The 19,779-nt window shown below is 42.5% G+C and overlaps 1 protein-coding gene across 4 annotated transcripts in view; it reads right to left on the minus strand.

Annotated features, from left to right (window-relative positions):
• The window catches only part of LOC106603518 (clathrin heavy chain 1), a 58,440-nt gene extending 38,927 nt beyond the window's left edge, over positions 1 to 19,513 (minus strand). Inside the window, exon 1 of one of the 4 annotated variants that reach the window (XM_014197311.3) lies at positions 19,117 to 19,513. In XM_014197311.3, the coding sequence (XP_014052786.3) occupies positions 19,117 to 19,158 (42 nt within the window). In that variant the 5' untranslated portion in view covers positions 19,159 to 19,513. The remainder of the gene's footprint in view (positions 1 to 19,116) is intronic. The other 3 variants (XM_082974605.1, XM_014197315.3, XM_014197318.3) reach the window with 3 other exon arrangements.
• Positions 19,514 to 19,779: the final 266 nt, after the last annotated feature.

Raw genomic sequence — 19,779 nt, forward strand, 5'->3', positions numbered from 1 at the left:
ATCATCATTGCTTTGCACAAAAAGGGCTTCACAGGCAAGGATATTGCTGCCAGTAAGATTGCACCTAAATCAACCATTTATCGGATCATCAAGAACTTCAAGGAGAGCGGTTCAATTGTTGTGAAGAAGGCTTCAGGGCACCCAAGAAAGTCCAGCAAACGCCAGGACCGTCTCCTAAAGTTGATTCAGCTGCTGATCGGGGTACCACCAGTACAGAGCTTGCTCAGGAATGGCAGCAGGCAGGTGTGAGTGCATCTGCACGCACAGTGAGGCAAAGACTTTGAGGATGGCCTGGTGTCAAGTAGGGCAGCAAAGAAGCCACTTCTCTCCAGGAAAAACATCAGTGACAGACTGATATTCTGCAAAAAAGGTACAGGGATTGGACTGCTGAGGACTGGGGTAAAGTCATTTTCTCTGATGAATCCCCTTTCCGATTGTTTGGGGCATCCGAAAAAAAGGCTTGTCCGGAGAAGTCACGGTGAGCGCTACCATCAGTCCTGTGTCATGCCAACAGTAAAGCATCCTGAGACCATTCATGTGTGGGGTTGCTTCTCAGCAAAGGGAGTGGGCTCACTCACAATTTTGTCTAAGAACACAGCCATGAATAAAGAATTGTACCAACACATCCTACGAGAGCAACTTCTCCCAACCATCCAGGAACAGTTTGGTGATGAACAATGCCTTTTCCAGCATGATGGAGCACCTTGCCATAAAGGCAAAAGTGATAACTAAGTTGCTCGGGGAACAAAACATCGATATTTTGGGTCCATGGCCAGGGAATGCCCCAGACCTTAATCCCATTGAGAACTTGTGGTCAATCCTCAAGAGGCGGGTGGACAAACAAAACTCCACAAATTCTGACAAACTCCAAGCATTGATTATGCAAGAATGGGCTGCCATCAGTCAGAATGTGGCCCAGAAGTTAATTGACAGCATGCCAGGGTGGATTGCAGAGGTCTTGAAAAAGAAGGGTCAACACTGCAAATATTGCATCAACTTCATGTAATTGTCAATAAAAGCCTTTGACACTTATGAAATGCTTGTAATTATACTTCAGTATTCCATAGTAACATCTGACAAATATCTAAAGACATTTAAGCAGCAAACATTGTGGAAATTAATATGTGTCATTCTCAACTTTTGGCTATGACTGGCCTCGTTATTGTGTTACTTTAATTTTTTATTTTTTTTTTTACTTTAGTTTATTTGGTAAATATTTCTTACTCTGCACTGTCGGTTAAGGGCTTGTAAGTAAGCATTTCACAGTAAGATCTACACTTGTATTCAGCGCATGTGACGAAAAAGTTTGATTTCTAAGATTTTTTTTTTTAAAGCATGTTTATTAGGCTACTGTGCAGTGTCTTTAAATACAATGGTCCTCCTCCTACCCTCCTTCTTGATGTCCTTCTTGGCATGAGTATTGTCCTGCTAGTCCATCGTGGGTGGATGGATTCTTTTGTATTCCAATGTATTGAATGAATGTATTCATTAGTCATTTGCCATTCTCAAAGTGGAAACATTGTTTGCAGAGTTCACAACCTGCTACACTTGTGGAAAAACAAGTGTTTGAAAACATGTTATTTTCAAAATGCCTCCAACTGTCCATCACTACTGTAAACCGACAACAGTATTATAAAAATAAATACAAAGCATCTGCAGTGGTGCAAATATACACTGCTCAAAAAAATAAAGGGAACACTAAAACAACACATCCTAGATCTGAATGAAAGAAATAATCTTATTAAATACTTTTTTCTGTACATAGTTGAATGTGCTGACAACAAAATCACAAAAATAATCAATGGAAATCCAATTTATCAACCCATGGAGGTCTGGATTTGGAGTCACACTCAAAATTCAAGTGGAAAACCACACTACAGGGTGATCCAACTTTGATATAATGTCCTTAAAAGTCAAAATGAGGCTCAGTAGTGTGTGTGGCCTCCACGTGCCTCTATGACCTCCCTACAATGCCTGGGCATGCTCCTGATGAGGTGGCGGATGGTCTCCTGAGGGATCTCCTCCCAGACCTGGACTAAAGCATCCGCCAACTCCTGGACAGTCTGTGATGCAACGTGGCATTGGTGAATGGAGCGAGACATGATGTCCCAGATGTGCTCAATTGGATTCAGGTCTGGGGAACGGGCGGACCAGTCCATAGCATCAATGCCTTCCTCTTGCAGGAACTGCTGACACACTCCAGCCACATAAGGTCTAGCATTGTCTTGCATTAGGAGGAACCCAGGGCCAACCGCACCAGCATATGGTCTCACAAGGGGTCTGAGGATCTCATCTCGGTACCTAATGGCAGTCAGGCTACCTCTGGCGAGCACATGGAGGGCTGTGCGGCCCCCCAAAGAAATGCCACCCCACACCATGACTGACCCACCACCAAACCGGTCATGCTGGAGGATGTTGCAGGCAGCAGAACGTTCTCCACGGCATCTCCAGACTGTCACGTGCTCAGTGTGAACCTGCTTTCATCTGTGAAGAGCACAGGGCCCCAGTGGCGAATTTGCTAATCTTGGTGTTCTCTGGCAAATGCCAAACGTCCTGCACGGTGTTGGGCTGTACGCACAACCCCCACCTGTGGACGTCGGGCCCTCATACCACCCTCATGGAGTCTGTTTCTGACCGTTTGCGCAGACACATGCACATTTGTGGCCTGCTGGAGGTCATTTTGCAGGGCTCTGGCAGTGCTGCTGCTGGGTTGTTGCCCTCCTACGGCCTCCTCCACATCTCCTGATGTACTGGCCTGTCTCCTGGTAGCTCCTCCATGCTCTGGACACTACGCTGACAGACACTGCAAACCTTCTTGCCACAGCTCGCATTGATGTGCCATCCTGGATGAGCTGCACTACCTGAGCCACTTGTGCGGGTTGTAGACTCCGTCTCATGCTACCACTAGAGTGAAAGCACCGCCAGCATTCAAAAGTGACCAAAACATCAGCCAGGAAGCATAGGAACTGAGAAGTGGTCTGTGGTCACCACCTGCAGAACCACTGCTTTATTGGGGGTGTCTTGCTAATTGCCTATAATTTCCACCTGTTGTCTATTCCATTTGCACAACAGCATGTGAATGTATTGTCAATCAGTGTTGCTTCCTAAGTGGACAGTTTGATTTCACAGAAGTGTGATTGACTTGGAGTTACATTGTGTTGTTTAAGAGTTCCCTTTATTTTTTTGAGCAGTATATTATTGAATTTTTTTTTTTGAAACCGTTTTAAAACTTATGTTTATTAGGCTACTGTGCAGTCTGACAAAAACCAACAGGACAATGTTTTCTGTAGCCTACATAGTAAAGTGCCTAATTCCACACAAGGGAGAGCAGGACATGTTCAGACTTTCTCAGTGACCTCAAGTACTCATTAACTCGGTCTTTAACGTTTTTCAGGTTCCATAGGTCACGGACAGAAACTTCTGAGACATGACGCCTCAAGCACTGCAGTGTCTTAGACCGCTGCACCACTCGGGAGGCCATCTCTGCAAGGTTTTACCCATGGTCGTGAAGCTAGGGTGGAAGCGCAACTAATATTGAACTGAGCTGTACAGTAGCTGAAATAAACATCTGCATTTTGAAAGAGTATCATTATTTTATTAACAAAAGCATAAAAGATGTTGATGAACAAACTGTACAGTATATTCTTTATCCATTTTGCAGTTGAATCAGGAAATGTAAAACTTGAGTATTTAAGCATCGAATACATTGTAAGTTTGCCCTTTTTTGGCCATTAGGCTACACTTTACAAAAGGACTCAACTCTGACTGACCGCAGCAATTATCAGTAGTCTAAACTGTGGCACAAATGGCGGAATTTGTCACACCTAGCCAAGCTATTAGACTATCCTTTTGTAAATTAATGGTGAGAATGTTTCAGTCCATCTTCAATATATTCATTCAGAAGGTTAAACCCATAGGTCTTAGGCCTGCAGTAATTTAAATTACATGGAACATTTTCATTATGTTATAATAATCAATGCCTTATGGGAATGTTAAAAAGTCCAAAAGTTACAGGAGTTAGACATTTGGCTGTTAGAAGTATTAAAAATCAACCAATGTTAGCCTTTAAATTAGAGGTCGACCGATTAAAATCGGAATGGCCGATTAATTAGGGCCAATTTCAAGTTTATAACAATCGGAATTTTTGGACGCTTTTTTTTTTAACACCTTTATTTAACTAAGCAAGTCAGTTAAGAACACATTCTTATTTTCAATGATGGCCTAGGAACGGTGGGTTAACTGCCTTGTTCAGGGGCAGAACGACAGATTTTTACCTTGTCAGCTTGGGGATTCAATGTTGCAACCTTACGGTTAACTAGTCCAACGCTCTAACCACCTGCTTTACATTGCACTCCACGAGGAGCCTGCCTGTTACGCGAATGCAGTAAGAAGCCAAGGTAAGTTGCTAGCTAGCATTAAACTTATCTTACAAAAAACAATCAATCATAATCACTAGTTAACTACACATGGTTGATGATATTACTAGTTTGTCTAACGTGTCCTGCGTTGCATATAATTGCTTAGGTACACGTTGCTCCAACATGTACCTAACCATAAACATCAATGCCTTTCTTAAAATCAATACACAAGTATATATTTTTAAACCTGCATATTTAGTTAATATTGCCTACTAACATGAATTTCTTTTAACTAGGGAAAATGTGTCACTTCTCTTGCAAACAGAGTCAGGGTATATGCAGCAGTTTGGGCCACCTGGCTCGTTGCGAACTGTGAAGACTATTTCTTCCTAACAAAGACAGCCAACTTTGCCAAACAGGGGATGATTTAACAAAAGTGCATTTGCGAAAAAAGCACAATCGTTGCACGATTGTACCTAACCATAAACATCAATGCCTTTCTTAAAATCAATACACAGAAGTATATATTTTTAAACCTGCATATTTAGCTAAAAGAAATCCAGGTTAGCAGGCAATATTAACCAGGTGAAATTGTGTCACTTCTCTTGCGTTCATTGCACGCAGAGTCAGGGAATATGCAACAGTTTGGGCCACCTGGCTCGTTGCGAACTAATTTGCCAGAATTTTACATAATTATGACATAACATTGAAGGTTGTGCAATGTAACAGGAATATTTAGACTTAGGGATGCCACCCGTTAGATAAAATATGGAACGGTTCCGTATTTCACTGAAAGGAAAAACGTTTTTGTTTTCGAGATGATAGGTCATTAATATGGTCGAGTCCTGAAACTAAGGCTCATATTTCTGTGTGTTTATTACATTATAATTAAGTCTATGATTTGATAGAGCAGTCTGACTGAGCGGTGGTAGGCACCAGCAGGCTCGTAAGCATTCATTCAAACAGCACTTTCGTGCGTTTTGCCAGCAGTTCTTCGCAATGCATTGCGCCGTTTATGACTTCAAGCCTGTCAACTCCCAAGATTAGGCTGGTGTAACCGATGTGAAATGGCTAGCTAGTTAGCGGGGTGCGTGCTAATAGCGTTTCAAACGTCACTCGCTCTGAGACTCGGAGTAGTTGTTCCCCTTCCTCTGCATGGGTAACGCTGCTTCGAGGGTGGCTGTTGTCGATGTGTTCCTGGTTCGAAGCGAGGAGAGGGACGGAAGCTATACTGTTACACTGACAATACTAAAGTGCCTATAAGAACATCCAATAGTCAAAGGTATATGAAATAGAAATCGTAGAGAGAGAAATAGTCCTATAATAACTACAACCTAAAAGCTCCTCCTGGGAATATTGAAGACTCATGTTAAAAGGAACCACCAGCTTTCATATGTTCTGAGCAAGGAAGTTAAACGTTAGCTTTCTTACATGGCACATATTGCACTTTTACTTTCTTCTCCAACACTTTGTTTTTGCATTATTTAAACCAAATTGAACATGTTTCCTTATTTATTTGAGGCTAAATTGATTTTATTGATGCATTATATTAAGTTAAGTGTTCATTCAGTATTGTTGTAATTGTCATTATTGCAAATAAATATTTTAAAAAATATTTTTAAACGGCCGATTAATCAGTATTGGCTTTTTTTGGTCCTCCAATAATCGGTATCGGCGTTGAAAAATCATAATTGGTCGACCTCTACTATAAATGCTTTATTATCGAAATGTTGAAAGTGCGTGTGGGCGATGGAGAGAAACAAAATGGTGCAATTTGAAGCGGAGAGTCAGAGATGGGGATGTGAGCAGGTGGGTCTGGGCAGGTGAAGTAGTTGTCATTTGTATGTTTTGTATGGCCTAAAAAGATCAAATAAAATAAGGTAAAATTACAAGCTTGCAACACATCTGATTATTCATTATCAACAGGATTTATTTAATTTACATTCTTCATTGTAACCACAATGTCACAAATAATTGAACACACGAGCAGATTTACTTGGTCAAGACATTTATTAAAGAATGTTGGTACTTATTTATGTTGATCCAAAGCCACAAATGAGTAAGACAAATCCTCGCTGACCTCTTTCATTCAGTTTCTTCTTCACGTCAGCAAAGGGCTCGGTGTTTCAGAAACTCACTTTCTATAGATGGGCTATCACTCTTTCACACTGTGGTAAACAAAGACCGTTTGTTATTTACAATGATTTATTTTGGTTTTTAGAGGAAGAGAAACCAAAAGCCCACCGTGCCTATTTATCCAAAATCGTCAATCTATATGTCAAGTGTAATTCGGCATTGCATTTACCAAAGTTCTCCCTCAAATCCAGGAACACCGCCAGAATTGTTTTGTTGTTGTTGCCTGATGCAGGACTCTAGTGCCAGAGAAGAGACTCTCGGACTGAAACATTCACACCGCCATTAAATTTATGAAAAGATAGTTAATTTGTGCACCGTTTAGACTACTGATAGATCAGCGTTCTAACTCCCCCTTGTGATAGTGTGGAGCAATGACAGAATGATGCAATTTACCACACTGTCAGAAACCAGCTCAAAAATGTTAAAAGGAAGAACCACTGCACACACAGAAATATAATAGCCTACAGACAGAGATGGCTCACTCTCAGACAATGCATTCTGACCAAAGCTATTCATTTGACTTCTTGGACAAATTCTCTTGATCAAATTAAGAAAACTGACAGTTAAGTTGAAAGTTCTGTAAAAGTATTTTAAGAGCCCATTAAAAGGGCTATATGAGTTAATAAGCAGGAACTCTCCTGTATCATTATTATAGAAGTGACAGAGAAAGAGAACTAGCTACCCATCTAATTGTATGGTCGCAATTCTATTACACAGATAGTTGCACATCAGTTCCTGTACACTCTAGTTTAGGGTTCCATTTAGTATAGCACTGATGACGTCACTGCAGCGTAACCATCACTCATTGGCTGGAGGGATGCCCTGACCTTGCTGCTATTGCTCGGTGGAAGGGAACTCTGTAGGCAGTGCGTAAGAAGTAACGATCCCCAACTGATTTGAACAGTAGACAATGGAGCTCTGCTGCAGAAGCAGCCCTACAGCCAAACACGATTCATCACTCAGGAAAGACACTCCATTACATTTAGAACTGCCTGGCCATTGTGGGTGATTCACATGGAAACACACTACAAAGGTTTCTATCTACCTAAAGATAAGCTTGGCCTTATCCAAGCCCAGAACAGAACACATAATAGTACTACTTTTCAAGAGATTCCAGTTATAAAACCTGACTGATGACAGGACTATGATGATTTGTGTTTGAAACAAACCTGGTTGGAGGCTTGGACGTTTATGGTGACATTTGTGGTGACATTTGTAAAAATGAAGACACACTGATGCCTTGTCAGACAAGGCCCTGGAGAAGTTCACCAATGTTCTTCAAAATGAACAGTGCATATCACTCCACAAAAAATAATGAAACTCAAGGCTGACAAATCAAAGGGAATGTATGTATACTGGATACGCATTTGAACCTCTAGACATGATGCCTATGCCAAAGCATTTGAGGAAGTCGTATATCTGACCAATGTTACCCGGAGTGGACACTGGACAGAACCCCCTCAATAGGAGTGTCCTCCTGTCCTATAACAGTCATTCCACAATGGTCTAGACAGATTTACATGCTCTTCATCCACCATGAGGTCCCTCAATGCTGGCGGCTGGAGGAAAAGCTTTTCATTCAACATGAAAACAGCCATAAAACAGGAACGTGAAGTACAGCAGGCATGCCCCCTCCATCTCCTCTGCACAATGAATGTGTTACACTGACCGGACCCAAATAATTCAGACAGATGTTTAACTAGAGCAAAATAATTTGTCTGTCCACACCAAATTTCCATGGCTAACATTATGAGTACACGCTAAGCAGGCACTAACGTCGCTGCACCACATAGGCATGCATGACATCACTGAGAAGGAATGTGTGTGAAACCAAGTCAAATTAACACCATACACACCAACTTGGAGGCTGGAAACTCACTAATTTAGTCATGAGCTTGTGTCCTCTGCTCTCACAGACCTGGTGTTGGGTTACCTACCCCTTGGCAATAGCTGGGCTGGTGGGTTTGGGAACATGCCGGCTCAAGGCCTTTTATTCCAGATGCTATTGAAACACTGCATTAACTATGACATGTAAGCCGACAGCAGGGGAGCATGAGCAAGACTTGACAGAAGAGAGATGTAAGAAAGGAGAGAGTGAGAAAGGGAGAGATTGTTAGCGCCAAGGCTGCCGCAAAGTGTCAACCTTATTTATCTGGCGGGTGTCCTCGTCTGAGTTCACTTTGCCACGGCAGCACGATGAGAGAGAGGAAGAGGCGAGAGAGAACAGGGCGAGAAAGAGCGAGAGATTGGGGATACAAAAAGATGGATCAAAGAGGTTTACAGAGCGAAGGATGGAGGGAGCATGATTGTCTCCCCTTCTAAAAGGAGTAATGACACCAGCCAGGTGATTGACTCTGTGCTGCGGGAAGAAACAGAGACTGCCACAAGGCCACAGTGAGTGACTCCTCATCCATCAGACCTCTCATCATCCATTAACATCACCACTACCTTTACAAACCATGTCTCTCATCATTGTCACAAATCACATGAAAACCCCTAACTAGATCTTAAAATGGCACTACAGTGGAGCATGCTCTGCAGACTTCTATTACGTAACACTGGGAAGCAGACAGGAAATCTAGATGTAGCTCTATAATATATTAGCAGCTCCTGGTTCCAGATGCACTGGAGTGGCTGGATCAAATGGATACCCAATACACTACAGCCTCACTGGCAGAAAGTGGTTCAGTAGTGGTGCACTGTGTGGACCGAATGAGATTCCAACTGTACTCTCTCTCCCTGGCTATAATCAAAACTTATGTTAAGGCTAAACTGCAAATCAGACACTTCCCGAATCCCATGCGAAGCTTTCTCATAACCTGAGCGAGCCGCAGACCCATGCATCCATCTGCTGATTTAACAAGAGCTTTGCTTTTCCTCCCTTCCGCCAAGGGAACCTTGCTCAGCACAAAAGCCCCTGCGTCCTGCAGGGATTCAAGGAAAAGCAGGATGTGCTGAGGCTTGCAGGGGGTCCAGCTCCAACCTGCTCTATTACTCCACAACAGGAAGCAGGAGCCCATTGTCTCACAGATTGACCACGGGCCGGGGGACATGTGACCAGCACCAACCCAGGGGTAAGGAAGACGGGTGCTCTGGTCTGACAGATATAAGGGAAGAGGGGGGGGAAAGGAGAGATAAAAAGAGGAATACAGAGGAGTCCAGCCACTGGTCAAGCCAGTTCTGCTGACTGAGGGTTGGTTTCCAGATAGTTTAGTGGCTTTTCCTTTTTGTGAAATGCTTTGCTGCTTTATCGAACGTTCAAGTGTCCTACACTGAGGAATGTCAAGTGTTCAGCAAATCCATATCCTCACAAGCATGTCACGAGATATCAGCTGCTTACCAGGTGAGAGTTCAAAGTTCCCCACACAAACCTTTTAAGGTGAGGTTTTAAAGAGCGCAGGCATAAAAAGTTTAACACCTATTAAGCACTAAACAAAGTTTAGCGGTGGGGTAAAATGTAATGTCTTCCATTTGAATGCCATTCGACACCAGTTATTGCTGTGGTAAAATGCATAAAGACTTTCAAGCAGTGAGCAGAGTCATGTAGGAGGAGAAATGTACAGTATGTGACCTTGAGTAGGGCATCTCATTTTCAGCTGAACTGGTTACATTGTTGTGACTTGTTCAAGCTGCATAAATAGAGAGAATGAGATGCATGTTCTGTTCTGTGCTAGCAGCCCTAGTAGGATAATACTAGACGACTACATGTAGGGTCACATCAAGCAGATAGATGTTCTTACAGATGCTCCCAGGACCATCTACCATGTAATCAAAAACATTTTATCAAGAGACAACTAGCCATCTCTTGAATAAAGTGGGAAGGAATATAAAGATAGTGGCCTTATTGAAGTGAAACATTGCCTAGATATTTGATAAGCACTTAGATATTTATTGACATATCCAGTTTTTCCTCTCAATATAAACAAACACTTGGCACAGGCGAGGAAACTTGACCTCACACCCTCTGTTACAGAATAGTATTTGCAAGGGAAGCCTTTGTCAACACAGGGCCAGGCACAATGTCTTCACTCAGTGAATAGGAGTCCAACATGCATTATGTTCAAGACACTAGCTCCAACTCCCAGGAAAACCAAGTGTGTGTGTGGTGTGTAAGAAAAACAATAATGCTTGGAAAAACAGTCAGAGCCCTTGTACCTCAGAGAGAGGAAAAGTCCAGTTCTATACAGCCAGCTGTATAAATGGTTGATTTATAAAAATGCAAGCTATGCAAGTGACCCCGGATGAGTGAGGACAGAGGACACCGTCAGAGTGAGAACGAATAAAGTGGATGGGAGGCTTCAACGTATAGGCCCAGTGGTGCAGTTCACCATGAGGTTCTCAGCCTCTGGGGTCAGTCTGGGTGAACTTAAGTGTGCTTTAAAGCAGATCGTACTGCTACTGCTGGCTGAACAAATAGCGTTTATCTGGTGTAGGCCGTCATTGTAAATAAGAACGTTCTTAACCTGTTAGGGCTAGGGGGCAGTATTGACACGGCTGGATAAAAAACATACCCGATTTAATCTGGTTACCACTCCTACCCAGTAACTAGAATATGCATATACTTATTACATATGGATAGAAAACACCCTAAAGTTTCTAAAACTGTTTGAATGGTGTCTGAGTATAACAGAACTCAAATGGCAGGTCAAAACCTGAGAGATTCCTTTACAGGAAGTGGCCTGTCTGACCATTTCTTGAACTTCTTTTCCATCTCTATCTTTTACTAAGGATCTCTGCTCTAACGTGACACTTCCTACGTCGTCCATAGGCGCTCAGAGCCCGGGAAAAACCTGAATGTCGTCATCCCAGCCCCAGGCTGAAACACATTATCGCCTTTCTCAAGTGGCCGATCAAGGGACTCTGGGCTTAGGCGCGTGACCTGACCGCCCCCGCCTTTGTGATTTTTTCCTCTGTTTGCCGAAAAGGAGATTCCCGGTCGGAATATTATCGCTTTTCTACGAGAAAAATGGCATAAAAATGGATTTTAAACAGCGGTTGACATGCTTCAAAGTACGGTAATGGAATATTTAGAATTTTTTTGTCACGAATTGCGCCATGCGCACGACCCTTCTTTACCATTTCGGATAGTGTCTGGAACGCACGAACAAAACGCCGCTATTCGGATATAACGATGGATTATTTTGGACCAAACCAACATTTGTTATTGAAGTAGCAGTCCTGGGAGTGCATTCTGACGAAGACAACAAAAGGTAATCAAACTTTTATAATAGTAAATATGATTATGGTGAGTGCTAAACTTGCCGGGTGTCTAAATAGCTAGCCCGTGATGCCTGGGCTATGTACTTAGAATATTGCAAAATGTGCTTTCACCAAAAAGCTATTTTAAAAATCGGACATATCGAGTGCATAGAGGAGGTCTGTATCTATAATTCTTAAAATAATTGTTATGCTTTTTGTGAACGTTTATCGTGAGTAATTTAGTAAAATGTTAGCGAATTCCCCGGAAGTTTGCGGGGGGTATGCTAGTTCTGAACGTCACATGCTAATGTAAAAAGCTGGTTTTTGATATAAATATGAACTTGATTGAACAAAACATGCATGTATTGTATAACATAATGTCCTAGGGTTGTCATCTGATGAAGATCATCAAAGGTGAGTGCTGCATTTAGCTGTCTTCTGGGTTTTTGTGACATATGCTAGCTTGAAAAATGGGTGTCTGATTATTTCTGGCTTGGTACTCTGCTGACATAATCTAATGTTTTGCTTTCGTTGTAAAGCCTTTTTGAAATCGGACAGTGTGGTTAGATTAACGAGAGTCTTGTCTTTAAATAGCTGTAAAATAGTCATATGTTTGAGAAATTGAAGTAATAGGATTTTTAAGGTTTTGAAAATCGCGCCACAGGCTTCAAGTGGCTGTTACGTAGGTGGGACGAATTCGTCCCGCCTAGCCCAGAGAGGTTAACTGACTTGCCTAGTTAAATAAAAATAAAATAAAAAGTAATGGACCTGACTGAGTGGCTGGCTCGGTCTCTGTGGCTGTATTAGAACAGCAGTACTGGGCTGGATATGTGTGTGAGAAAACATCCTTCGCCTGCCCAATGGAGCACCATGACGTCACAGAAGCAGATACGAGAGGCTGACCTTAAAGGAGTCAGTGACTGACTCCACTCATGTGACCATACTGCACCAATTGGCTCAAAGTGAGGCCCTGGTAGTTTCCTGGGAGCTAGTTAGCTCTCCTGTGTGTATGGAGCCTTACACCTACCGCCCCAGATACCTGACAGCACAGCAGAGATTTATGAAGACACTCCAGAGGGAGTGTGGACATAAACCTGATAGGGAGGCTGACAGATTCAGTTGCACAACTGAATGCCTTCAACTGAAATGTGTCTTCCACATTTAACCCAATCCCTCTGAATCAGAGAGGTGCGGGTGGCTGCCTTAAAATCGACATCCACGTCTTCGGCGCCCGGAGAACACTGGGTTAACTGCCTCGCTCAGGGGCATAACAACAGATTTTTACCTTGTCAGCTCAAGGATTCGATCCAGCAACCTTTCGGTTACTGGCCCAACGCTCTAAACACTAGCCTACCTGTCGCACCATAGGCCTCTGCTTTGCATTTCATCATGTAAATGGGTGACTTACACTGAAGGGAACCTTTGGGTCTTCATTTCCAATTACAGCCAATCATGAATGGCCCAGTTGAAGGACAATGTGTGGGAAATATTCTGCATAATCCACTGCTCATACCTCGCTCTATACCATCCGTGAAACACGCATGAAACAGCATATGCAAGTAAAGCAATAGTGATGGCAGCTGGACTCCCCAGGGTGAGTGTGTGTGATATAGATATATATACACTGCTCAAAAAAATAAAGGGAACACTAAAATAACACATCCTAGATCTGAATGAAAGAAATAATCTTATTAAATACTTTTTCTGTACATAGTTGAATGTGCTGACAACAAAATCACACAAAAATAATCTATGGAAATCCAATTTATCAACCCATGGAGGTCTGGATTTGGAGTCACAATCAAAATTAAAGTGGAAAACCACACTACAGGGTGATCCAACTTTGATGTAATGTCCTTAAAACAAGTCAAAATGAGGCTCAGTAGTGTGTGTGGCCTCCACGTGCCTGTGTGACCTCCCTACAATGCCTGGGCATGCTCCTGATGAGGTGGCGGATGGTCTCCTGAGGGATCTCCTCCCAGACCTGGACTAAAGCATCCGCCAACTCCTGGACAGTCTGTGGTGCAACGTGGTGTTGGTGGATGGAGCGAGACATGATGTCCCAGATGTGCTCAATTGGATTCAGGTCTGGGGAACGGGCGGGCCTGTCCATAGCATCAATGCCTTCCTCTTGCAGGAACTGCTGACACACTCCAGCCACATGAGGTCTAGCATTGTCTTGCATTAGGAGGAACCCAGGGCCAACCGCACCAGCATCTGGTCTCACAAGGGGTCTGAGGATCTCATCTCGGTACCTAATGGCAGTCAGGCTACCTCTGGCGAGCACATGGAGGGCTGTGCGGCCCCCCAAAGAAATGCCACCCCACACCATGACTGACCCACCACCAAACCGGTCATGCTGGAGGATGTTGCAGGCAGCAGAACGTTCTCCACGGCGTCTCCAGACTCTGACACATGCTCAGTGTGAACCTTCTTTCATCTGTGAAGAGCACAGGGCGCCAGTGGCGAATTTGCCAATCTTGGTGTTCTCTGGCAAATGCCAAACGTCCTGCACGGTGTTGGGCTGTAAGCACAACCCCCACCTGTGGACGTCGGGCCCTCATACCACCCTCATGGAGTCTGTTTCGGACCGTTTGAGCAGACACATGCACATTTGTGGCCTGCTGGAGGTCATTTTGCAGGGCTCTGGCAGTGCTCCTCCTGCTTCTCCTTGCACAAAGGCAGAGGTAGCGGTCCTGCTGCTGGGTTGTTGCCCTCCTACGGCCTCTTCCACGTCTCCTGATGTACTGGCCTGTCTCCTGGTAGCGCCTCCATGCTCTGGACACTACGCTGACAGACACAGCAAACCTTGCCACAGCTCGCATTGATGTGCCATCCTGGATGAGCTGCACTACCTGAGCCACTTGTGTGGGTTGTAGACTCCCGTCTCATGTTACCACTAGAGTGAAAGCACCGCCAGCATTCAAAAGTGACCAAAACATCAGCCAGGAAGCATAGGAACTGAGAAGTGGTCTGTTGTCTCCAACTGCAGAACCACTCCTTTATTGGGGGTGTCTTGCGAATTGCCTATAATTTCCACCTGTTGTCTATTCCATTTGCACAACAGCATGTGAAATTTATTGTCAATCAGTGTTGCTTCCTAAGTGGACAGTTTGATTTCACAGAAGTGTGATTGACTTGGAGTTACATTGTGTTGTTTAAGTGTTCCCTTTATTTTTTTGAGCAATATATATATATATATATAAGTCACATACAATGACTGACGTGCCAATGACACAGAAATCAAAGGATACATAGGCTACTTCAGTTATAACATCCCCACTTCTTATTACACTAAACTTGTGCACTGCAGGTGCTGTTAGGCAACAGAAACTAGTAAATAAATGCAATGCATAGTGAGAGCACAATATCCTTTTCTGGCTTTGCACTGAAAATGCTTTCATGTCTAGAATAACTTCACACAGCCTTAAAACGGAAGCAAGCACCAGAGGTCAATGTGAATTCTACACACATAGTATTGGTAATTTCAGTAAAAATCTATAATTCATAGACAGAGTACTAGTATTAAGTCTCACTCAGGATGCATGAGAAAGATGGTGGATGTGGTACACAACACCCCTGCCTCACACACCCTACAGCTACAAACTACAGTGCCAGTTTAGCTCAATCTCAATTCACAGAATAGCCAGTACATTATCTAAACAGTCCCACCTTCCTCTATCTTCTGGAACACCCATCCTGCAATTAGAGACCCTTCAAGGGCATAAAACTCACCATAAACTGTATATTATAATTCCACAGAATAAAGGTCTTTACAGGGGCTTGTCAACCTCAGACGTGATGTATGAATAACTAAAGCTATATTTAGATACATTTGACTAATCAAATGTATCTTCAGTACAGGTACATTAGCGATATGGAGTGCTATTAAGGCCGGGACGATACCAATTTCTTGATAATTGTTAGTATCGTGGCAAAGAAAAACTAAACGGATTTAACTTTAGGAAAACAGCTCTAACGTTGGAAACAAACATCATTATGTTGTCATCCAGAGTCACATTCATTGATTTTCCAAGCGGAAGCACATCATATTTTACATACAGCAGGTTTTTAAAGGACCAAAGAGTTAGGTCTGCTTGGCGTTTTCATTTTAGCCATGGAAAGAAATATTGCAATACTGGTATCATCCTGGCCCTAAGGGCTATTGCTGTGAATGCACTGTGCAGCAGCAAAGGCTGGAGTGGATACTAGGTCTAGTGTTTGGGACTACGCCTGCAGGGTTCATTTGTGTTATCACCATTCCCGTCTGCAGAAGAAAAAAAACAGAGGACAGCCCTCCAACAACATTGGCTCACAGTGACAGAAAGAAATATTTTTTTTCATCCCTTCACCTCTCCAACATCTGTGGTTAGCCATAATCCTCCGGAGAATATCCTATCATTTTACACCACAGTTTGAAATACTGAGAAATTACAGTTGCGATTCCCCTCAGACACCATGCAATATCCATGAGAAAAGAGAAACTAGAATCAATGTAATAGCAAAAACAGCACAACTCCAGATGTAGAGGGAAAACTGCACAATTTAACAGCAAAAGTGATGCAGTCTCAGTCACACGCAGCGCTTTGTCTATAAGCATTGTGGTAAAGCTATTATTCTGACAGAAAAATAAATACTACATATTTCCACCTCTCCTAACGGTTTTGTGTGAGACATGCTTTAACTTCTCTAGGCTTGGGGGCGCTATTTTCACGTCCGGATGAAAAGTGTGCCCAAAGTAAACTGCCTGCTACTCAGGCCCAGAAGCTAGGATATGCATATAATTGGTAGATTTGGATAGAAAACACAAAAGTTTCTAAAACTGTTTGAATAATGTCTGAGTATAACAGAACTGATTTGGCAGGCGAAACCCCGAGCACAATCCATCCAGGGAAATTTGTTTGAGGTCAATCTGTTTTCCATTGATTTTCTATGGTAAACCCATTTTAATAGAAATATGCTTGCAGTTCCTATAGCTTCCACTAGATGTCAACAGTCTTGAAATTGGTTGATGTTTTTCTTTAGAGAAATTAAGAAGTATGGCAGTTCAGAACGAGGGTCCAGCCGAGTGCACTCTAATGTTTTGATGCGCACGACCTGGAACGTGCTCTCTTTGTTTTCCTCCGGTATTAAACAGTTTATCCCGTCTTAAATTTTATTGATTATTTACGTTAAAAAAATACCTAAAGTTGTATTAGGAAAGTTGTTTGAAATGTATGGATCAAGATCACAGGTAGCTTAAGATATTTTGTAGTCATGTTGCGCGAGTTGGAACCGGTGTTTTTTTTTTTTTATCAAACGTGCCAACATATTGGAGTACCAACAGAAGAAGTTCTTCAAAGGTAAGGCATGAATTAAATCGTTATTTCTGACTTTTGTGTCGCGCCTGGTGGGTTGAAATCTGATTTTCATGTGTTGGTATGCTGGGCGCTGTCCTCAGATTATCGCATGGTTTGCTTTCGCCGTAAAGTCTTTTTGAAATCTGATACGGTGGCTAGATTAACAAGAAGTTCAGCTTTAATTTGGTGTATTGCACTTGTGAATGTATGAAAGTTAAATCTTTTTTATAATTTCTTTTGAATTTGGCGCTCTGCCATTTCACCGGATGTTGTCAAATCGATCCCGTTAACGGGATTTGAGCCCAAAGAACTTAAAATAAACCAACTTTGCATTGTGTCTAGCAACAAATAAATACAATGTAAAACTAATTATTTTTCAGAAACCAAGATGTAGGCGGATCGCATGTCTCGTTCTGAATCTGAGGCTCCACAAAAAGACCAGAGACTGATTTATTCATTAGCTAGCTCACTTAGAGATCTTTCAAGCCAGCAGTCTTGACACAATACATGCACTCCAAGGAGCATAAATGTTTTCCACTTCCTCAACTTGACCTACTGTGAGCTTAATAGTCACCATGACATGATGTAGCCTATGTCAGGCTAAGGTGTGGTCATTCAAAACCACAAACACCCAGTCACACATATTGCCTAATAGAGGAAGGCTTTTTCATTGGTCTGATTCTTTAACACTATATCGTCTTCTCTGTCAGATGTCATTTGCGTAGCATTTTAGTGCTTGTGGTAATTGTTTTGGGCTCCCGAGTGGCGCAGCGGTCTAAGGTACTGCATCTCAGTGCTTGAGGCGTCACTACAGAAACCCTGGTTCAAATCCAGGCTGTATCACAACCAGACGTGATTGAGCAGCACACAATTGGCCCAGCGTCATCCGGGTTTGGCCAGTGTAGGCAGTCATTGCCTAGTTAAATAAAAGCTAAAAATAAATTGTCCACTGAAAATAAACTACAGCCATACTGCCCAAGAGTTTAAAGTTATTTCATTAACAGAACAGTAATACAACTTATCTGTGATGGAAAATCATTAGTCAGTATGCATTCATACAAAAGTAAATGACAAAGCCAATGCAAAAGTACATGACAAAGCCTTATCTGCTTACGTGTGAAGGTGTGTCATACACATGCTCTCATACTATCAAGGTGTGTATACTCAGAAGGTAATGTCCATTCACTACTACCAGAAAAGCACTAGAATTGTGATGCAGGCAGCCCACTTAACCTAATCTGCATGAATGAAAGGATTTTCATGATACTGTTGGTGACGGAAAGAATGAAACGTTGCCTATTCTTGAGTACTGACATTGAGGGAAATGACTATCAGGCTTGGTGTTATCTAGTGACCTCACTCCACCGGCTGAGTTAGAACTGCTTATTCAAAACTAAAGGCAAGAACAAGTGTAAATGGAAATGAAACTCAACTCGCTGATAGTTCAGATCTGTGACAGGAACAATGTTAGCTAAACTAGCTACTATAGGTGGCTGGCTAACTTTAGCTTACTAATATTTGATCCGGGTTGAATGGTCATCACATTGAGCTAGCTATAACGTGCGGATAAACACCAAAACACCCGGCATCATAGTTAACGACAGATGGTTTATTGCTGAATTGGAATTAATTTATTTCTTTAATGTAGCTAGCTAGCTACAACACATACGTGAGTAGTTAGTTAGTAGATTTAGGCTAAGCTAACGTTAGCTGGTCTCATACTGGTTAGTTGGCAAACTACCTATTTTGTAGCTAACTTTAACAATAAGTTATTGGCCTACTAACGACTTCGCTGTCCATACCAATGGGTAAGACAACTTGCTCGCTAGTTAGAAACGATATCTACATAGTTACTTTATCTAGTTAACTAATGTAATCCATAGTCAGCGTCCCACCGAGCTGGGCGACGATGTCATGATTAGCTAACTAGCTAACTCAGCCAACATTATGTTGAGGTCATTATCATTCAGAGATAAGCGATGCTTGTTACTCGTCGGTTATGTTAGTATCCTAATGAACAATGAATGAGGAAAGTAATACATCACAATTTCAGAAATATCACCATTCATTCAACATAACGTTACCTGCAGGTGCTCCTGAAAGCGAATAGGCAGGATCTGAGCCATGGCGGTTCCTTTGCTCTCCTCCCGATTCTCACTACGGCTTCTTCTCAGATCCTAGCCGGGCAGCCAGGGAAAGGCTAGTTTAAAGTCCAATTGGGTAGACTCTTAGACTTGTATGAAAATGTGTTGTCAATATACTGGTGATTGTAATTGTCCTTTTACTGTTTACTTGCTTCCCCAGTGATGACCGTCTGCTACCGCTGCACTGAACACCCTGGACCTTCAATGGCGGTGGTGGAGGCTGCTCGGGAGAGAAACAATCCGGAAATGGCAGTGTACTTCAGTGGAGCGGACGAATACACCTATTTATGTTTCAAAAAGTGTAATTTCCAATCACGATTAGCATTTTATGTAGAATATTCACAATTGAAACCTATTCATTTTTATACAATCCAGGAAAAAAATCATAAAATGTAGTGCAAAGGGCGCATACAATTTCGGCGTTAAGGATACATTGGCACTATTTCTTTGCGATTCACCCTTTGATTTTTGCCACATCATTTGTCCTCGTGAATGAACGTCAGATCCTACTTGCGTGCCACGGTTCCCAGTGGCTTAAAGTACTTAAGTAAAAATACTTTCAAGTACTACTTAAGTCGTTTTGGGGGGCATCTGTACTTTACT

This window comes from Salmo salar, chromosome 04 (genome assembly GCF_965601325.2).
Source record: "Salmo salar chromosome 04, fSalSal1, whole genome shotgun sequence".
Taxonomy (NCBI): domain Eukaryota; kingdom Metazoa; phylum Chordata; class Actinopteri; order Salmoniformes; family Salmonidae; genus Salmo; species Salmo salar.